We start from the raw sequence: 16,430 nt of genomic DNA, 5'->3' as shown, positions 1-16,430 counted from the left end.
TACTTTTGCAAGCCTCATTTGCATAAATACAAAAATGGTCATAACTTGGCCAAAAATGCTCGTTTTTTAAAAATAAAAACGTACCTGTAATCTACATTGCAGCGCCTATCTGCTGCAATAGCAGATAGGGGTTGCAAAATCTGGTGACAGAGCCTCTTTAAGTTTCTTAGTTTGTTTATCTTCTCTTTCTACTGAATAATGGAGGTTGAGAAGACTAAGGCCCCATGCACACGACCGTAAAAAAAATCTCCGTAATACGGTCCGCAATTACGGACCCATTCAGTTTTATTTGCCGCGGATGCCTTTCCGTATCACTACGGATAGGTGTTTGTGTAGTAGAACTGAACCGCAAAAGATAGAACATATCCTATATTTTGCGTTTTACAGGCAGTGCTCCCATACTTTGTATGGGTGTACGTGCTGAAAATGCGGGCTGCGGCCCGCAGACATCGACGTCCGGTCGTGCCCGCAGTCGTGGCCCATGATTACGGGCACGGCCGTGTGCATGAGGCCTTAAGATGGAGATCAGTGCTTTATATGCTATGGGTAAGATACTTAGGAGAAGTGTTATTTAAAGGCAATGTTAAAGAGAACTAGTTTGGTTGTAGAAAAATGTTTTCCTTTTTGTTTTCAGAAACAACGTCACTCTTGACCAGGTACAGTGTCTCGTATTGCTGCTCAACCCCATTGAAGACAAAAACTGGAAAACAAAACAGAAGACATCTTTCAATTCTAGTACAAGATTTTTGATGTCTTCTTCTATGAAGCGCCGCCCCATTGTTAGTACAGCTTTCCCCAGATACAGCCTTCTCCATGGACTATACTATATGGCGTGTCACTGATGGAGGGGCATGTAACCAGGCATACCCATCACCGGCCCTCTATTGAATAACGCTGCACACAGCACGGGGCATGAGCTCGTTTTCCTTGCCATGCGCAGTGTTATTCAATGGAGACATCAGGGGGATCCTAGAAGACATGAGAGAGTCAGACACAAGTCTTTAGGTTAATCAGAGCACTCACGGTTTGCAGAAAATTTATTTGGAACATAACGGATGGCCGTTTTCATGGAAACGGTCCCAAAATACATTTTTGGAAATTCGCTGATTTCTATCTTTAATGAAAATAATTGTTTTGACTGTCTACCGTATCCTGAATTGTACATTAAGCTTGATAATCTGAATTATATGTAGGTATAATATTACAGTGAATCATTCTTGGGTTTTGGTGATGGATCAGTGCAAATGATCGGAGTCTCGTGTGATCATTTCTAGCCAAAAACAACAACAATTGCCAAATGGCTACAACTTTTATTTTTATTAAATTTTATTTTATTTTGCATCTTCTTCTAATACGTAAGCTAAGAAGGGATCTATACATTTTTTATGAACACTCAACGATTAAATCTGCAGATATTAACTATGGACTTAAGAGAGATTTGCTTTAGATTTAAGATGACATTGCTTACTCTGGTTAGAAATGCATTGACTTGGATCTTGAGCCTTCCCATGTCCACTTTATAGTGGTGTTATAGAAACTCAGGGGGGGTTAAGCCTCATTCACAAGACCGTCTGTGATCCGTGGAAAGATAGGACATACCCCTGATTTCATACAGATTAATGCAGAGGTTTATCTGACAGGTTAATTCAGAATACAATAGAAATAAAATTGTGGTATCTTCCATCAGATGCCTTATTATGGAAAATATATCTGTAGTGTGTGGAGGCACCATATGGCGGCATACTGAGTTCCTGTGGCTTCATAGTATGGTGCCGTAGGAACGCTGTGCACTTCCATGCAGGGTCTGAACAGTCGTCTCTGACTTAGGTGGATCATTCCTGATATCATACGTGTCGAGAAGATACCTACAGTCATACATGTTATAAGGTATATTCAGTAGACGCCACAAAGCAATAATCTACTTTAGGTAACTTTGGTTTAACTTCCTGTCATTCAGACTTGTATATTAAGTAGAATACAGCTTCGAACACGATGAATGATTGAAGATTGGACACTCAGTCGGCAAAGTGTAATGATGATATCTGCCATGCACTCCATCCATCTACTAGGGACAAGGATAATGACGCTGCGTCTATCTATCCTACTTTTTCTCGTCCCTGTCATCCTGGTTTTATAAAGACAGCGCTACGTTACCTACCATTACATTACCAGAAAGTAAACGAAATATGTGAACCCATCATATGTCTCAAACAAGGAACCAGTTGGGTATTCTTTGGGGCAGAGTACTAAGACTGGCATTTCCTATGCCAGTCTTAGCTGCTCCGCTGGAGTGAGATGCAACAGAATTATGAAGAGGCATACGTTATATCAGCGGTGGCTGGAGGTGAGAGTCTAAGTGTACCTGGAAGGGAGAAGAGAAGCGGTGAGGTGAGTATACTTATTATTTTATTTTGTTTTATTGTCCAATGTCGGAGTAGTCTGACAGGAAGTAGTCCGATCTCGGGGGGAAAAGTCATGGGGGCCCGGCACAGGTCTCTACTTTGCTACGCCAAACAGAGGGAAATCTATGCCAACTAGAACCTGGCGTAGATCTCCGCTATAATTTCCACCAGTTTTCTGGTGTAAATTATAAGAAATTTGCTACCCCCTTTTTGTTAACCACACCCATTTATGTTTTTTTTTTAAAGAAAAATATGTGAAAGGCAATTACCTTCTGTGACTATTCTAGACCAGAAAACTGGTGTAGAGGATAATAAATTTCCCCTTTTGTGTTTATGATTTACTTCTATATTGAATTTAAATTCTGCAACATATTATGTTTATACTGATATCATCACACTAAAAAACGTACAATAAACTCACAAGGTTCAAATAGCAAGAGGTCTACCCATGGGTCTTATGTGTGATATGTATTGAACATGGCAGGAGAGTATAGTCATGAAAAGATGTGTTTAAGAATATCCAAGCATGAGCTCAGGTGAGTCGATCAAATGATCTGACCCTCTGGTTGACCTACGATTGACTTATGTGTGATCAATTTCAGATATCAATACATTCTGGTCTTTTGGGGGTCTTTGAGAAGTGGTTAAAATTTACTGATTTCAAAGAGCATTTTAATTGATTTTTGATCCTGAATTGGGGGTGTGGCCTTGTAGGGGTCTTTTAATAGTGGGTATGATTAATAGATTCTCAATGAATAGATTATCCAGTAGGAATTTACTAATGACTTAAAACTAGTGGCAATATGGGGTAAATGGGATAAGTGGGAGTCTGAGACTTTGGTTTGTGAATGGAGCGGGCAGGCACAGCTTGTGACATCACTCACCAGCGTCTGCCTGCCCACTCCAGCCTGATGCAGAAGCCTAGAAGAAGAGCAGCGGGGCAAGAGAGGCTAACATACTTGTCAACAGTCATGATTTTTTCTGAAAAATTTGTGTAACCGGGCCACAAAAGGGGAGGTGTTTATGCAAATATGAATGACAAGTGGGCAAATCCAGCTGTTTTGGGGGAATTCACATGCGGAATGGGGTGGGGCTTAAATGTTCAAATTTTGGGATTTATATTTTGGTAGGTATGGGTTAGGTGAGTATTAAAGGGAACCTGTTACTGGGTTTGGAGCCACTCAACCACTAGCATGTTGTTATGTAGCTGGGGTTTAGTATTCCAAACCTGCCCACGTCAAAGCCATCCATTTCGGCAATAGTTTGAAGAAGAACTTACAAGTTAGCGAGATGAGTCCGGGAAATAAGTCCAGCGTCATTGGGCAGATGCGCATTGTGCACATGAAGTCGAGCACCGTACACCTCGCTACACTGTGCATACACAATATGATATCCTCTGCCCCATGTGATGGCTTATAGTGTAAGTGACTAACATAGAGTGTACAAATATTATACAGAATAAATAAAACAATTCATATTGCTCTAGCTTCGCATTACACGCAGAATGTAAGGATCATTCAAATCCTGCATCTAAATTGATTGAAATATTACAGCATCAATATTGTAATACAGAATATTGGTCCATTATTGTTAAATAAAATCTTCATCTTGATAAGGAATTTTACATTTCACACTGGTTATTGTCAAAACTCTCCAACAGTTTTAGGCCTCATGCACACGGCCGTGCTCGTAGTCGCGGTTCATGATTATGGGCACGGCTGGCCGCTGGTGGCCGCGAACAGCCACCCACATTTTCAGCCCATGCTCCCATACAAAGTATGGGAGCACGGTCCGTTAAAAGCAAAAGATAGGACATGTCCTATCTTTTGCAGAGACTTTCTATGGCCCGAACATCTTCCCAGGACAGTGTCTGTGGGCAATAGAAATGAATGGGTTCGTAATTGCGGACCATGATTACGGTCCGCAATTACCGATTAATTCTACGGTCGTGTGCATGGGGCCTTAGGGGTTTATTCAGGAGCGGACATGCCATATGTGCAATTTCATGATTCACAGTTAATGGTGGATTGGATAGAGGGGTCCAGTTATTTGACAGCACGGGGCCCACATTCTGTTCCTGCACAGGGGCCGCTGCTTTCCGTGTCCACCGCTTGGTTCAGTTTAAATAATGTTGTTTCATTAATATATGATTAGTACAGTTTCCCAACCTCTTCATTTTTGTGACGGGGTAAGCATCATGGTCCTTTCGGCTTGGTTCACGCAATGACATACAAGGGTATTTCTGTTCATGTCATTTCCTTATGTCTTGGTTACTTTGGCTCCCAACTCAAGATTCACTTGAAGGGAGTCAGTCACCGGACAGACTACTTTACGAACGGGCATCAATGAGATGTTCTTCCTAAATCGCATCACTCCCAAACGGGGCGTCGAATGGAAGCGTGTTCTCTATACAGAATAATGTGCACTGTTGTAACTCCATTAGGCACTAGCATGGCATGAAGGTGACACAACCCATGTGATAGATGTTCCGCCAGTTCTATTTAGTGACAGATTTCCTTTAAAGAGCCGATCTCTAAAATGAAGGGTTACTGTTGGTGATTGTAGCATAACGAAATGTTCATTCACCTGGGGAAAAGGTCCAGTTTGGTGCCCCCCAACCTACAACTTAACTTTACAAGCATGCAATGGGGAGAAATTGAGAATAACTTATTGGCACAGCCTGGCACCCAGCATCTGGAGCACATGCCCCAACTCGCAAAACACCTGACCGAAATAACTGAGAAGCAGCTAAATAGAATATTATTTTTAGATAAACATGACTCTTATAATAGGTTAGTCGATTAATAAAAAGAAACAAAGGGGCAGATTTACTATTGTTGTTATTAACGTTGTGCCTTTTTTTGGGACAAATCTATTTAGACAAATTTCAAAAGTGTCTAGAAAAGGGTGGGGCTTACAGGAAAGGGGTGTGGTTTAAAATGCGCGACATGCACCATAATTGCGTAAAAAGAACTGCCAGAAACGAAGTCAACCAAGAGGTGGTATAAGGAAGAGAAAAGTGTCCAACATTATCATACAGCATGTTAGTGTCTTAAATTTGAAGCATCTTATGACTGCTTCGTCTACACTGTCTAAATCTTACGCAGCGTTGGTAAACCTGCCCCATAGTGATGAGAGATACTGAATATGTTTATTAAACATAGATTCTAACATAAGAGATTAAATTTTTATATATTGTTGGCATTGAGTTGCTGCCATTACTGTTGAGGATTGGATACCTCTTGAGTTGTGAGCTGTGCGAGCCATGCTGATTGTGTTGTTATCTGTGCATGCTCTCTCCCTGTCACTCCAATTCTTGCTCACACGCCATCGGTGACAGTCAGTTATGTGTAAGTATTCTATCAGCATTTAACCCTGACTGTCAAAACACTTCTTCAGGTGGGGGAAGAGATTCTTCGAAGAGTCACATGTATACACGCGGAGATGCCCAGATCCATGCAGCAACATTATTCCGTACATGCCCTCCTTAAACCCCATATTATTAAGACGAGCAATTACCATTCAGTTAGTCACGTGTCTTCCCCTGCTATGAAGACTATATCAAGGCAGGTTCTCATATCTACATAAACCACCTTAAATATTAGAGGTGATCAGCCTGCGGGGAGTTAGCGGTAATAAAATTAGCTCACCTCTTAATTAAAGAATTGAGTTATTGTTTTACACTTAAAATAGCAGCGGCGGTGAGTCCTCCGCAGGGTATTAGTCCGTTAACGCCTTCTCTCCTGTCGGATTTTGGGTTGTTGCTAAGCAAAAAGATGTCGGGAGTGGAGAGTTTGTGAAGCAGTGTGCGGCCGGCCCTATTGTTGTAGCATTTCAGCACTGCGGACAGCTCCCCGGGTGCTGCAATGGGAATGAAGAACAAGCTCTGGCAAAGCTGAAAGCTATAGCCACGTATAATGCTACATTTTCCTTGTAATGACCACTGCTTGGGTAATGTATAGCCGGCCGCATCTTCCCCCGGCAAAATGAACAGTTTCTCAGTGGTCTCAGAAGCCCGACTTTCAGATTAAGGGAGTTGTTTGTGATGAGACAACCCCTTTATAGAATATCCCCCCTGTAATAAAGCAATACGTTCATAGGTTGTCCTCTCCAGTGTAGTCTTTTAATACTCTATTCGGCCATCTATCCTAGTCTCCTATATAACTATGAGATGTTGGGTGACTTTCTGCCATTACAGTTCTAATAGGAGTTATCATCCGGTTTTCTACATGGCTTATTGAGTAATGCTTCTTGAGCCCTTTCTCAGACAGCTCTGCCTGTGTAAGTTCCAGTATCCTAATTATGAACTAGAAAGATCAGGATGAACAGTGATATAGTTCCCACCTAAATAGCAGTATATGGAATTTAAGTTAAATGGTAAAATGAACACAAATAAAATAAAAATTATTATACCATCAGTAAGCAACGCTATATCCGAGGTGGTAGTCTATGGGAATAAGTCTGGAATATCTATAGAATAGCAAAGCCATACACACCATAGAGGCAGACCATGCAGCTGCTATGGGGCCCTTGGAGAAAAGGGACCCAACCCTTTGTTGGCCCCTTCCCATTTGCTATTGGGTGGTGAGAACCTGTGCAAGACTCCCCTCTACAGTGGAACTGAGGGGTTGATCCAAGTGCCATAACAAGCAATTATTTTATCCTCGGCAGCAAAACTATAATAAGGGGCATTTTGATCTTCGCTATTTCCCCCTCTCTTCTATGTACACCACCACTAAAGGACAGATTAATGTATAATTCTAGTAAATGTAACTGAAATATTGCATATCCACAAACCTTCCGCTCAAGATATATATATATATATATATAAAAGTCCAAATACAATGTCAGCCGCACAGCCTTGTAAATCATAGGTGGGTGCCGACCTGCCCAGGTCAGGGCTAACAGACCTGCTGTGGTAGAATCCAAAATTCAGGCAGCACTCCAAGTTATAAGCAAGGTAGAAAAAGGTGCTTTATTGGTCCATATACACATGACGTTTCAGCTCAACACAGGAGCCTTTCTCAAGTGACAAAGGCTCCTGTGTTGAGCTGAAACGTTGTGTGTATATGGACCAATAAAGCACCTTTTTCTACCTTGCTTATACCTTGGAGTGCTGCCTGAATTTTGGATTCTATATATATATATATAAATCATGCTAGAACTCCTGAGGAGAAACATCTTTCCCTTTGATGTGTGTATATGCAGTTTCTATGGTAGCAGTGCCTGCAGGGCTTTACACTGAGGAAGATGCAGGGGATTCAAATATACAGATAGAGGAGGTGTATATATGTGTATAAATAAATATATATATATATATATATATATATATATATATATATATATGAAGCATACAATCTAAATGGAGTGAGGACTGACCCTATAGTTCATACCTTTGTGTTTGAGAGGTTATTCCATATGGCTGGCTTTTATTATGGAAATATGGCCAGAATATTGATCCCACCATCTGTAATAGCCAGAATTGGATTTCTATATGTTTTAAACAATAGGTATAGACTTGTTCATTAAAGGGGTTTTCTACTTTGGACAATTTCTACTTGTTAGAAGGGTCTCTTGGCAATAAGAAGATCACAAAGTGTCGCCCTGCTGGGACCTCCATCGATCAACTGTAATCTGTGGGGAAACCTGGCAGTAAGTGTTCAATTTCTCTGCAGCGCCACCACTGGGGAAATAAAGCATTACACAGTGCTTATTCATATCAATAGGCTGCCTATATAATGCAGGACAGGACAGGTCCTCCAGAGCGAGAGACGCTCTTTGTAACTGCTCTCCACTGGCCAAGAGGTCCTGAAAGGAGAGAGGACACTGAACAGGGGTACTCCCTTTATTAAATCCTAAATCCCTATTAGGGTATAATGACTGGGATTTCTAAACAAGACAACCCCTTTAACTTTACTTTCTGTATAACCACTATGTTTTTTTCCTTGAAATGCATCAGACTTCTAGAAGAAATAGCCCTTTAAAGGGGTCGGCTCATATCACTACTGTCCATATGCCCTATTGGGACACATGGATGTATTTGAAAATGGTCTCCAGCTCGGGACCCCATCTATAAGCCAAAGCAGACATCTACTAAGTAAGAGCGGCTTTAGCTCGGGCAGACCGAGTTCATCTATTTATTACATGGTTGGCCAATCATTTGACTGGGCGGCATATAATACTACATTTCCCCTGTATGGTCAAACAAAATTTCCACAGGCGATAACAGCGGATCACAAGGGGTTCCAGGAGCTGATCACTAGTGCCGCTATTTTTTAAGAAACTATGAAGATAATCCCTAAATTCTTCACATTGAAAGCTCGAATTAAAGACAGTGGAATATTCACTATGGCATACAATAATCTCCATTTACAAAGTATCTCTGTACCTGTGGCGCCTTCCACATAGGCAATTCATGTCATGTAGTTTCAATGAAGAAGAAGTCACCGGAATCACTAAAAACAACAGTTCCTGATTGTTTCCTGCTGGAAACAATCATGTTTGGGTAGCTTGCAAATATTAGTAAATTGTAGTTTAAGGGGGTTTTCCACAATGGACATTTATTACCTATCCACACTATTTGTGATTAATGTATGATCACTGGGAGCCCCACCACTGAGACCCCAACCGATCATTAGAAAGGGGTTCCACACCCATTTCTCCTCACTGAGCCATCGCAGTGAGGACAATTTTGAATGGAGCAGCGGTCAAGCATGGGTGCTGCCACCCCATTAACTGTCTATGGGAATGACGGAGGCAGTCGAGTGTAGCACTCATATATTTATCACCTATCCTGTCGATAGGTGATAAATGTCCATTGTGGGAAAGCCCTATGTTTAGTCATAGCACGGAGACCCTATGATAACTCTATGGGCTGGCACCTTACCAGTGATATTTCATAAGGCAGATTTAGTGTTGTCATAGCAGCAACATGCCACCTAGAGATGCTATTCACGGATTGGCACTATCAGGCCTAAGTTGTTTCATGGTTAAATATATAGATAGCATAAAGAGCTTGCCACAATAAATATAGTAGTAACCGCATCTGTAGAACGTAGATTTAAAGTATATTATCAAACATACATACATTACTTGGCAGCAACCTTTTCGCTTCTACTCCTATAATAAATGCACATTATTGTCAATCCAGGAGGGTAACACTACTCTATCCTACTTTATTCATCCTCGCCAGGTTCTCTCTCATCTTCCTCACAAGTTGTCTTCATCTAGCTTTCTATTCCAGTCACACAGGGCTCCGGGACCGGAATCACAAGATTCATTATTATGGGCTGTTGCCAGCGGAATCTCAGAGAAGATTTAAGGTGGCTTTAACTGGATAATAAAACCCTCTTCTCACTGCCAGTAAAAACCTCACAAGCAGGCACAAAGAAGGGACTGGAACCGATGGAGGGGAAGAAGGGCAAAAGGGCAAAATAAAGGGCAAAATAAAGGAAATACAAAAAGTGATAGCATAACAGACGTAACAAAGTACAGAGTGAAGGAGTGGAAAAGAAAGAGATAGATAGATAGATAGATAGATAGATAGATAGATAGATAGATAGATACAAAAATAGATTCCAGCAGCACAGGCTTAAATGAAAGGGGATGCAAGCCTTAGGGAACTGACCACTGTCCCTCTAGACAAAAACCAGTAAATAGGCAGCACTCACGAAGGCTTATAGTGAAAAAAGAGGGTGCTTTATTGACCCCAAAAGTTCGATATTTCGGCTCACACAACCTGAGCCTTTCTCAAGCCAGAAAGGCTCAGGCTATGTGAGCCGAAACGTCAAACTTTTGGGGTTAATAAAGCACCCTCTTTTTTCAGTACATGCCTTCGTGAGTGCTGCCTATTTACTGTTTTTTTTAGATAGATAGATACGATGATAGATAGATAGATAGATAGATAGATAGATAGATAGATAGATAGATAGATAGATAGATAGATAGATAGATAGATAGATAGATAGATAGATAGATAGATAGATAGATAGATAGATAGATAGATAATCTAGAGAGAATAGAACAAAGGCTATAAAAATAACCCAATGGAAATGAGGGAAGAAGAGGATTAAAGGTGATATATAAGCAAAATGGATATATTACCAACAATGGCAACTGGATGTGGGACGAGGTTTAGAGTATTTTGTAAAATATTAAACCAAGAAGGAACATGCTTGAAATAAGCTTGATGGGGTTGAAGTGTGCAAGGGAAAGGTCAGATAAAGAGAACATAAAATGAGGCACAATGGATAATAGAGGAATACTGAAGTCATATATATAGTGAATGGCAACCTACCGATATTCTATTAATTCAATGGGAAAATCTAAGTCCACATCTAAATAGGTTTAAGATATTTTAGTACAAAGTTAGTGATACATCCATATGGAATTAAACCTATAGCAGGCACTAGAGGCCTTTGTAGTTCTTGAGGTTTTCCCAAATATGAGGCTAAAACACTTACTGTTAAAAGATGAACAGTGAATTTAGAGTGGATTAAAATTATTCAGCTACACAAAGATAGATAGATAGATAGATAGATAGATAGATAGATAGATAGATAGATAGATAGATAGATAGATAGATAGATAGATAGATAGATATGAGATAGATAGATAGATAGATAGATAGATAGATAGATAGATAGATAGATAGATAGATAGATAGATAGATAGATAGATAGATAGATATGAGATAGATAGATAGATAGATAGATAGATAGATAGATAGATAGATAGATAGATAGATAGATAGATAGATAGATAGATAGATAGATAGATAGATAGATATGTGATAGATAGATAGATAGATATAAGATAGATAGATAGATAGATAGATAGATAGATAGATAGATAGATAGATAGATATGAGATAGATAGATAGATAGATAGATAGATAGATAGATAGATAGATAGATAGATAGATAGATAGATAGATAGATAGATAGATAGATAGATAGATAGATAGATAGATAGATATTAGATAGATAGATAGATAGATAGATAGATAGATAGATAGATAGATAGATAGATAGATAGATAGATAGATAGATAAATGGATAAATACTGTAAATATAAATCTTAGTATACCAGGATTTATGTTTATAAAAATGTATTTATTACAATGCGCGACATATTATTGGAGGAACTAGATTGTTCTATTACTACATTGATACATATCTAGATAGATACATGGAAATAGCAGGGTAACATCCTCAATGACTGAGTTTCTATTCCAATCTGAGACCACCCACTAAATTAATTACCTGGTGACTTTACCCCCTCCTCCATCTTTATTATTTCCATCACCTTCATAACGCACCCTCACCCAAATTCAGATAATGCTCTGTATCCCTCTACATATATGATCATATACCAGTAACTCTACTCGGTTATAATATGGTCCATTTCACAAAAAATCTTCTTAAAGACTCCTTGTCTACATAGAGGGAGCTCCATCAATTAACATGTCATATATAAGGATATATACAGTTCCCTATAGTATACATAATACATGAAGGTAATACAACAGCTGATACAAGATATGTTTATGGGATAACAAACAGATATATACTTCTATGTGGGAGCCCATCGGCTTCTTAAGGTGAGTGGTTCTGCGTGACACGTGTGTTTTTTGTCGCACGTGTATGCATGTATGCTATTGTGGGAATCTGTATGCGTGTAAGCGTGTGGTCACCTAATGATAGAATCACCTATATACCGTATACTGCATACACACACACACACACACATATATATATATATATATATACATGTACATAGGTTACAGTTTGTTATATGTATTTTTGCATTTTCTACCTATTTCTTACATATCAGACATGATATCTACACTATATCATACCTAACCTTATATCACATTGCCTGTATTGACTACATGACATTAGGAAGGATCCGTTCCCCAATGCCCCCCTATAGACTCCACATTGCGCTCCTCACCACACCCCTCTCCAGCACCTGTCTCATTTCTAACCATCCTATTTTCTAGCTTTTCGTTTTTTCTATTGTCTTCCTATGTTATTGCCTTCACTATACACTTTTCCTCCATCCCTTCTGCACACCCTTTGCTCTCTGCTACATCCAGCGCCATTCTCATGCCTCTAACACCTCTGTTAACCCTATAATCCTTGCCGCCTTTAACCATTTAGAGGCCCAGATCATGTGTAATTCTTACCTGCAGCATCACTTTGTAATGCTCCTCTGGTTTCCGAACCACACACATGTTACATCCCATGTTAGCTTGAAGAAGGTGAAGGTCTGTGATGGAAGGGGGCTGAATACCCCCCAATCTTGTCTGATCTCCAGTCAAAGATGTCTATTCAATTCCCTGTCTACTGGATCCAAATCTAATTGTGGGGGACCCAGATAAGAAGTGTGAGATCCGTTAATTATCCATCCAGGTAATCCATAGCGGGCAAAGAGTGGCAGACAGGGGGGAGGCTTGACATTGGGAGGATAAGACCAGTAGCTGCCCCTCTCATCTTCCAGAAATGGGGTGCACCTTCTCCTCCCCTCCCCCCTATGAAGTAGTCTCTTCTCCAGGGCTGCCTTCCAATGCTACCCAAGATAGTGGGGTACCAGAGCATAAATACCTGTAGAAAATAAGGTGTCTTCTTAATATTCTATGCAGCTGGTCCTCAGGGAGGACACAACATATCCTGGATCTTCATGCTCCCTCCAGGCATACACATAGAATTGGGCAGGCACCTGTGCTTATTCAGGCTGCTGCAGAACGCATACACATGCGTTGTATCCTGCGAGTATCTCTGAGCATCAGCATTGCTGGGAAGGAGGGAGGGAGGGAGAGCAGAAGAGGGAAGGGGGAGCGAGAGGGAGGGAGAGCGGGAAAGGTAGCTAATAAATATGGATGGTCTTTGGTGTAACACTCACAGCCAATCTGTTAGACAGGCAGGAAAACTGCTGAGAGTATTTCATCAGCAGCTCAGAGCGGTGGCAATGTAAGACATGGACGGAGGGGGGCACAGGATGAAGGAATGTACTGAGGACCAAGGATGGCCAGGGAGCAAAGGTGCAATGTATATCTGTAAATGTAAAACTTGTAATGGACACTGGAAGCAAAGAGACTGTAGAAGGAAGGTCAAAAACATCCTGGTGGACAAAAAAAAGATATGTTCTTACAAATGGACATATCGTGAGATGGAGATAGGATTTCCTGCACCTGAGGCAAAGATTCAGTTCACTGTCCTGTCCCGGTATCTAAATATCCTGGCTAAGGTAGAGGGGTTTGTTGGTGCCCCCTTCCCTGGTACTAAGTACAGGGGCACATGACCTACCAGTCCACCTAATAGAGATGGTAAAATGGTGGGACAATTAGAGAATTAAGTTAATTTTGATCTTGGAGATTCAATGGAACATACCATTATTTTCTAATAATAATAATTTTCTGATAATTTTTCCTAATTTTGTGATCTATCTATCTATCTATCTATCTATCTAGTTAAACAAATATATCCAGCAGCACCAGTATACGGTGGGTGCAACTCCTCAGGAACAGACCACGCTCCAATTCCAATAATATCCAAAAAAGAGGCAGCACTCCGCAGAAAATATGATAAAGGGTGTATTTATTGCCCCCTGTGCGTGCAACGTTTCAGCTCTATCCTCTAGAGCCTTTCTCAAGCGAATAACATGTGATACATTCCAAGTATATAACATAGTGGCAATTAAATCAGTGAATCAATTACAATCAGAAAAAAAGTATATATCAGCATAATATAAATAGAGTAATAAATATATAGTGAAAAATAACACAACAATATCGAACATATAGTGTAGGAATAAGATGAATAATTAACAGTATATATGCCTAAAACCTATAATACAGTCAAAGTATCCAATTAAAGATGGTGTCCGCACATGTGCGAATCATGTGTGTGTATTAAAAACAGATTAAAACAGGAAATCACCTCTTGGGATATAGCATCACGGCGCCGCCATGGCGATATGTAAGAAAGCGCTATTGCGCATGCGTAGGAATTTTGCAATGTACTAGATATTACGGATATCCGGTATATGAATCGCGCATGCGCAAAAGAGCGCAGACGCGACGCAGCCATTTTTGAATAGGGAAAAAGTACCTCCTAATAGGGAATATATCAAGAAAGGTATGTACATAATGCCAGAACATACCTATATAGGAACATTATCGCTCCCGATCTAGATTAAGACTATATCTGTAGAGAGTGCGTATATATCTCAACGGATATCTGAATAAGACATCCAAAATAAAGATGGGGGGGAGGTAAGAACGCGGTGGTATAACCCCATTCACATTTAGGATTTAAAATACTTTAGTGAACACTGGAGTATATAAGTTGGTCAATGGCCATTTTATAAATGCCCATCTCCACCCCAATAATGGAGGAACATAGACAATGAAGACATATCATATGCCCCAATGTCATGTTGCTCCCCCTAACCCCTATATGTGGTTTTTTGAACTTCAAAGTGAATATCGTATACTCATACACGTCCAAAACCTCTCAATTCCAAAATTTATCACAGTCTGTATATTTTTTACACCCTCTAGAGATAACATGGCAGAATATATGTAATAGTACAATATTTTTTATATAGAGCTTCATAATATGATATCCGTAAAAGGAGATTATGCAAAAAAATTCCATAAAAAATTTTTTTATTATTATTTTTCAATAGTGTTGATATATAGAAAAATCCGTGATGTTCTTCGTCCGTAGAGGTGATCTTCCAACAGGTTCAAAAGAACGCTCTAGAGTAAAAAGAAGAAGATAATAATATCAGTATCTCAAAAGGTAATAACCCTATGAATCAACATGTTAGTATTTATATTTACTGATAAAGATATCAAGCGCATCCACATAATGGGGTATGATGGAACAAAGGAGAACTCACACCACTCCACTCAACACATAATCGACATTAAGTCCATTTGGTTTAAGGGTATTGAGCCTCTTAATCCATTGTAACTCCCTAGTTTTTAATAGTCTAATCCTATTACCACCTCGTCTCAGGGGAGGAATATGATCCAAGATCCAAAATTTTAGTTGATGTTCCGGATATCCGTAATATCTAGTACATTGCAAAATTCCTACGCATGCGCAATAGCGCTTTCTTACATATCGCCATGGCGGCGCCGTGATGCTATATCCCAAGAGGTGATTTCCTGTTTTAATCTGTTTTTAATACACACACATGATTCGCACATGTGCGGACACCATCTTTAATTGGATACTTTGACTGTATTATAGGTTTTAGGCATATATACTGTTAATTATTCATCTTATTCCTACACTATATGTTCGATATTGTTGTGTTATTTTTCACTATATATTTATTACTCTATTTATATTATGCTGATATATACTTTTTTTCTGATTGTAATTGATTCACTGATTTAATTGTCACTATGTTATATACTTGGAATGTATCACATGTTATTCGCTTGAGAAAGGCTCTAGAGGATAGAGCTGAAACGTTGCACGCACAGGGGGCAATAAATACACCCTTTATCATATTTTCTGCGGAGTGCTGCCTCTTTTTTGGATATTATCTATCTATCTATCTATCTATCTATCTATCTATCTATCTATCTATCTATCTATCTATCTATCTATCTATCTATCTATCTATCTATCTATCTATCTATCTATCTATCTCTATCTTTATATCTATTTCTATCTATCTATCTCATATCTATCTATCTATCTATCTATCTATCTATCTATCTATCTATCTATCTATCTATCTATCTATCTATCTATCTATCTATCTATCTATCTATCTATCTATCTATCTATCTCTATCTTTATATCTATTTCTATCTATCTATCTCATATCTATCTATCTATCTATCTATCTATCTATCTATCTATCTATCTATCTATCTATCTATCTATCTATCTATCTATCTATCTATCTATCTATCTATCTATCTATCTATCTTATATCTATCTATCTATCTTATATCTATCTATCTATCTATCTATCTATCTATCTATCTATCTATCTATC

The 16,430-nt window shown here is 39.3% G+C and overlaps 1 protein-coding gene across 1 annotated transcript in view; it reads right to left on the bottom strand.

Annotated features, from left to right (window-relative positions):
- The window catches only part of PDZD4 (PDZ domain containing 4), a 106,142-nt gene extending 92,927 nt beyond the window's left edge, over nucleotides 1-13,215 (bottom strand). The window contains exon 1 of the mRNA XM_075835468.1: nucleotides 12,592-13,215. Within this exon, the coding sequence (XP_075691583.1) occupies nucleotides 12,592-12,651 (60 nt within the window). The 5' untranslated portion in view covers nucleotides 12,652-13,215. The remainder of the gene's footprint in view (nucleotides 1-12,591) is intronic.
- Nucleotides 13,216-16,430: the final 3,215 nt, after the last annotated feature.

The sequence above is a fragment of the Rhinoderma darwinii genome, chromosome 8, assembly GCF_050947455.1.
Source record: "Rhinoderma darwinii isolate aRhiDar2 chromosome 8, aRhiDar2.hap1, whole genome shotgun sequence".
Taxonomy (NCBI): domain Eukaryota; kingdom Metazoa; phylum Chordata; class Amphibia; order Anura; family Rhinodermatidae; genus Rhinoderma; species Rhinoderma darwinii.
Note: the sequence above shows the minus strand (reverse complement) of the source record. Positions and strands in the feature narration are given on the sequence as shown.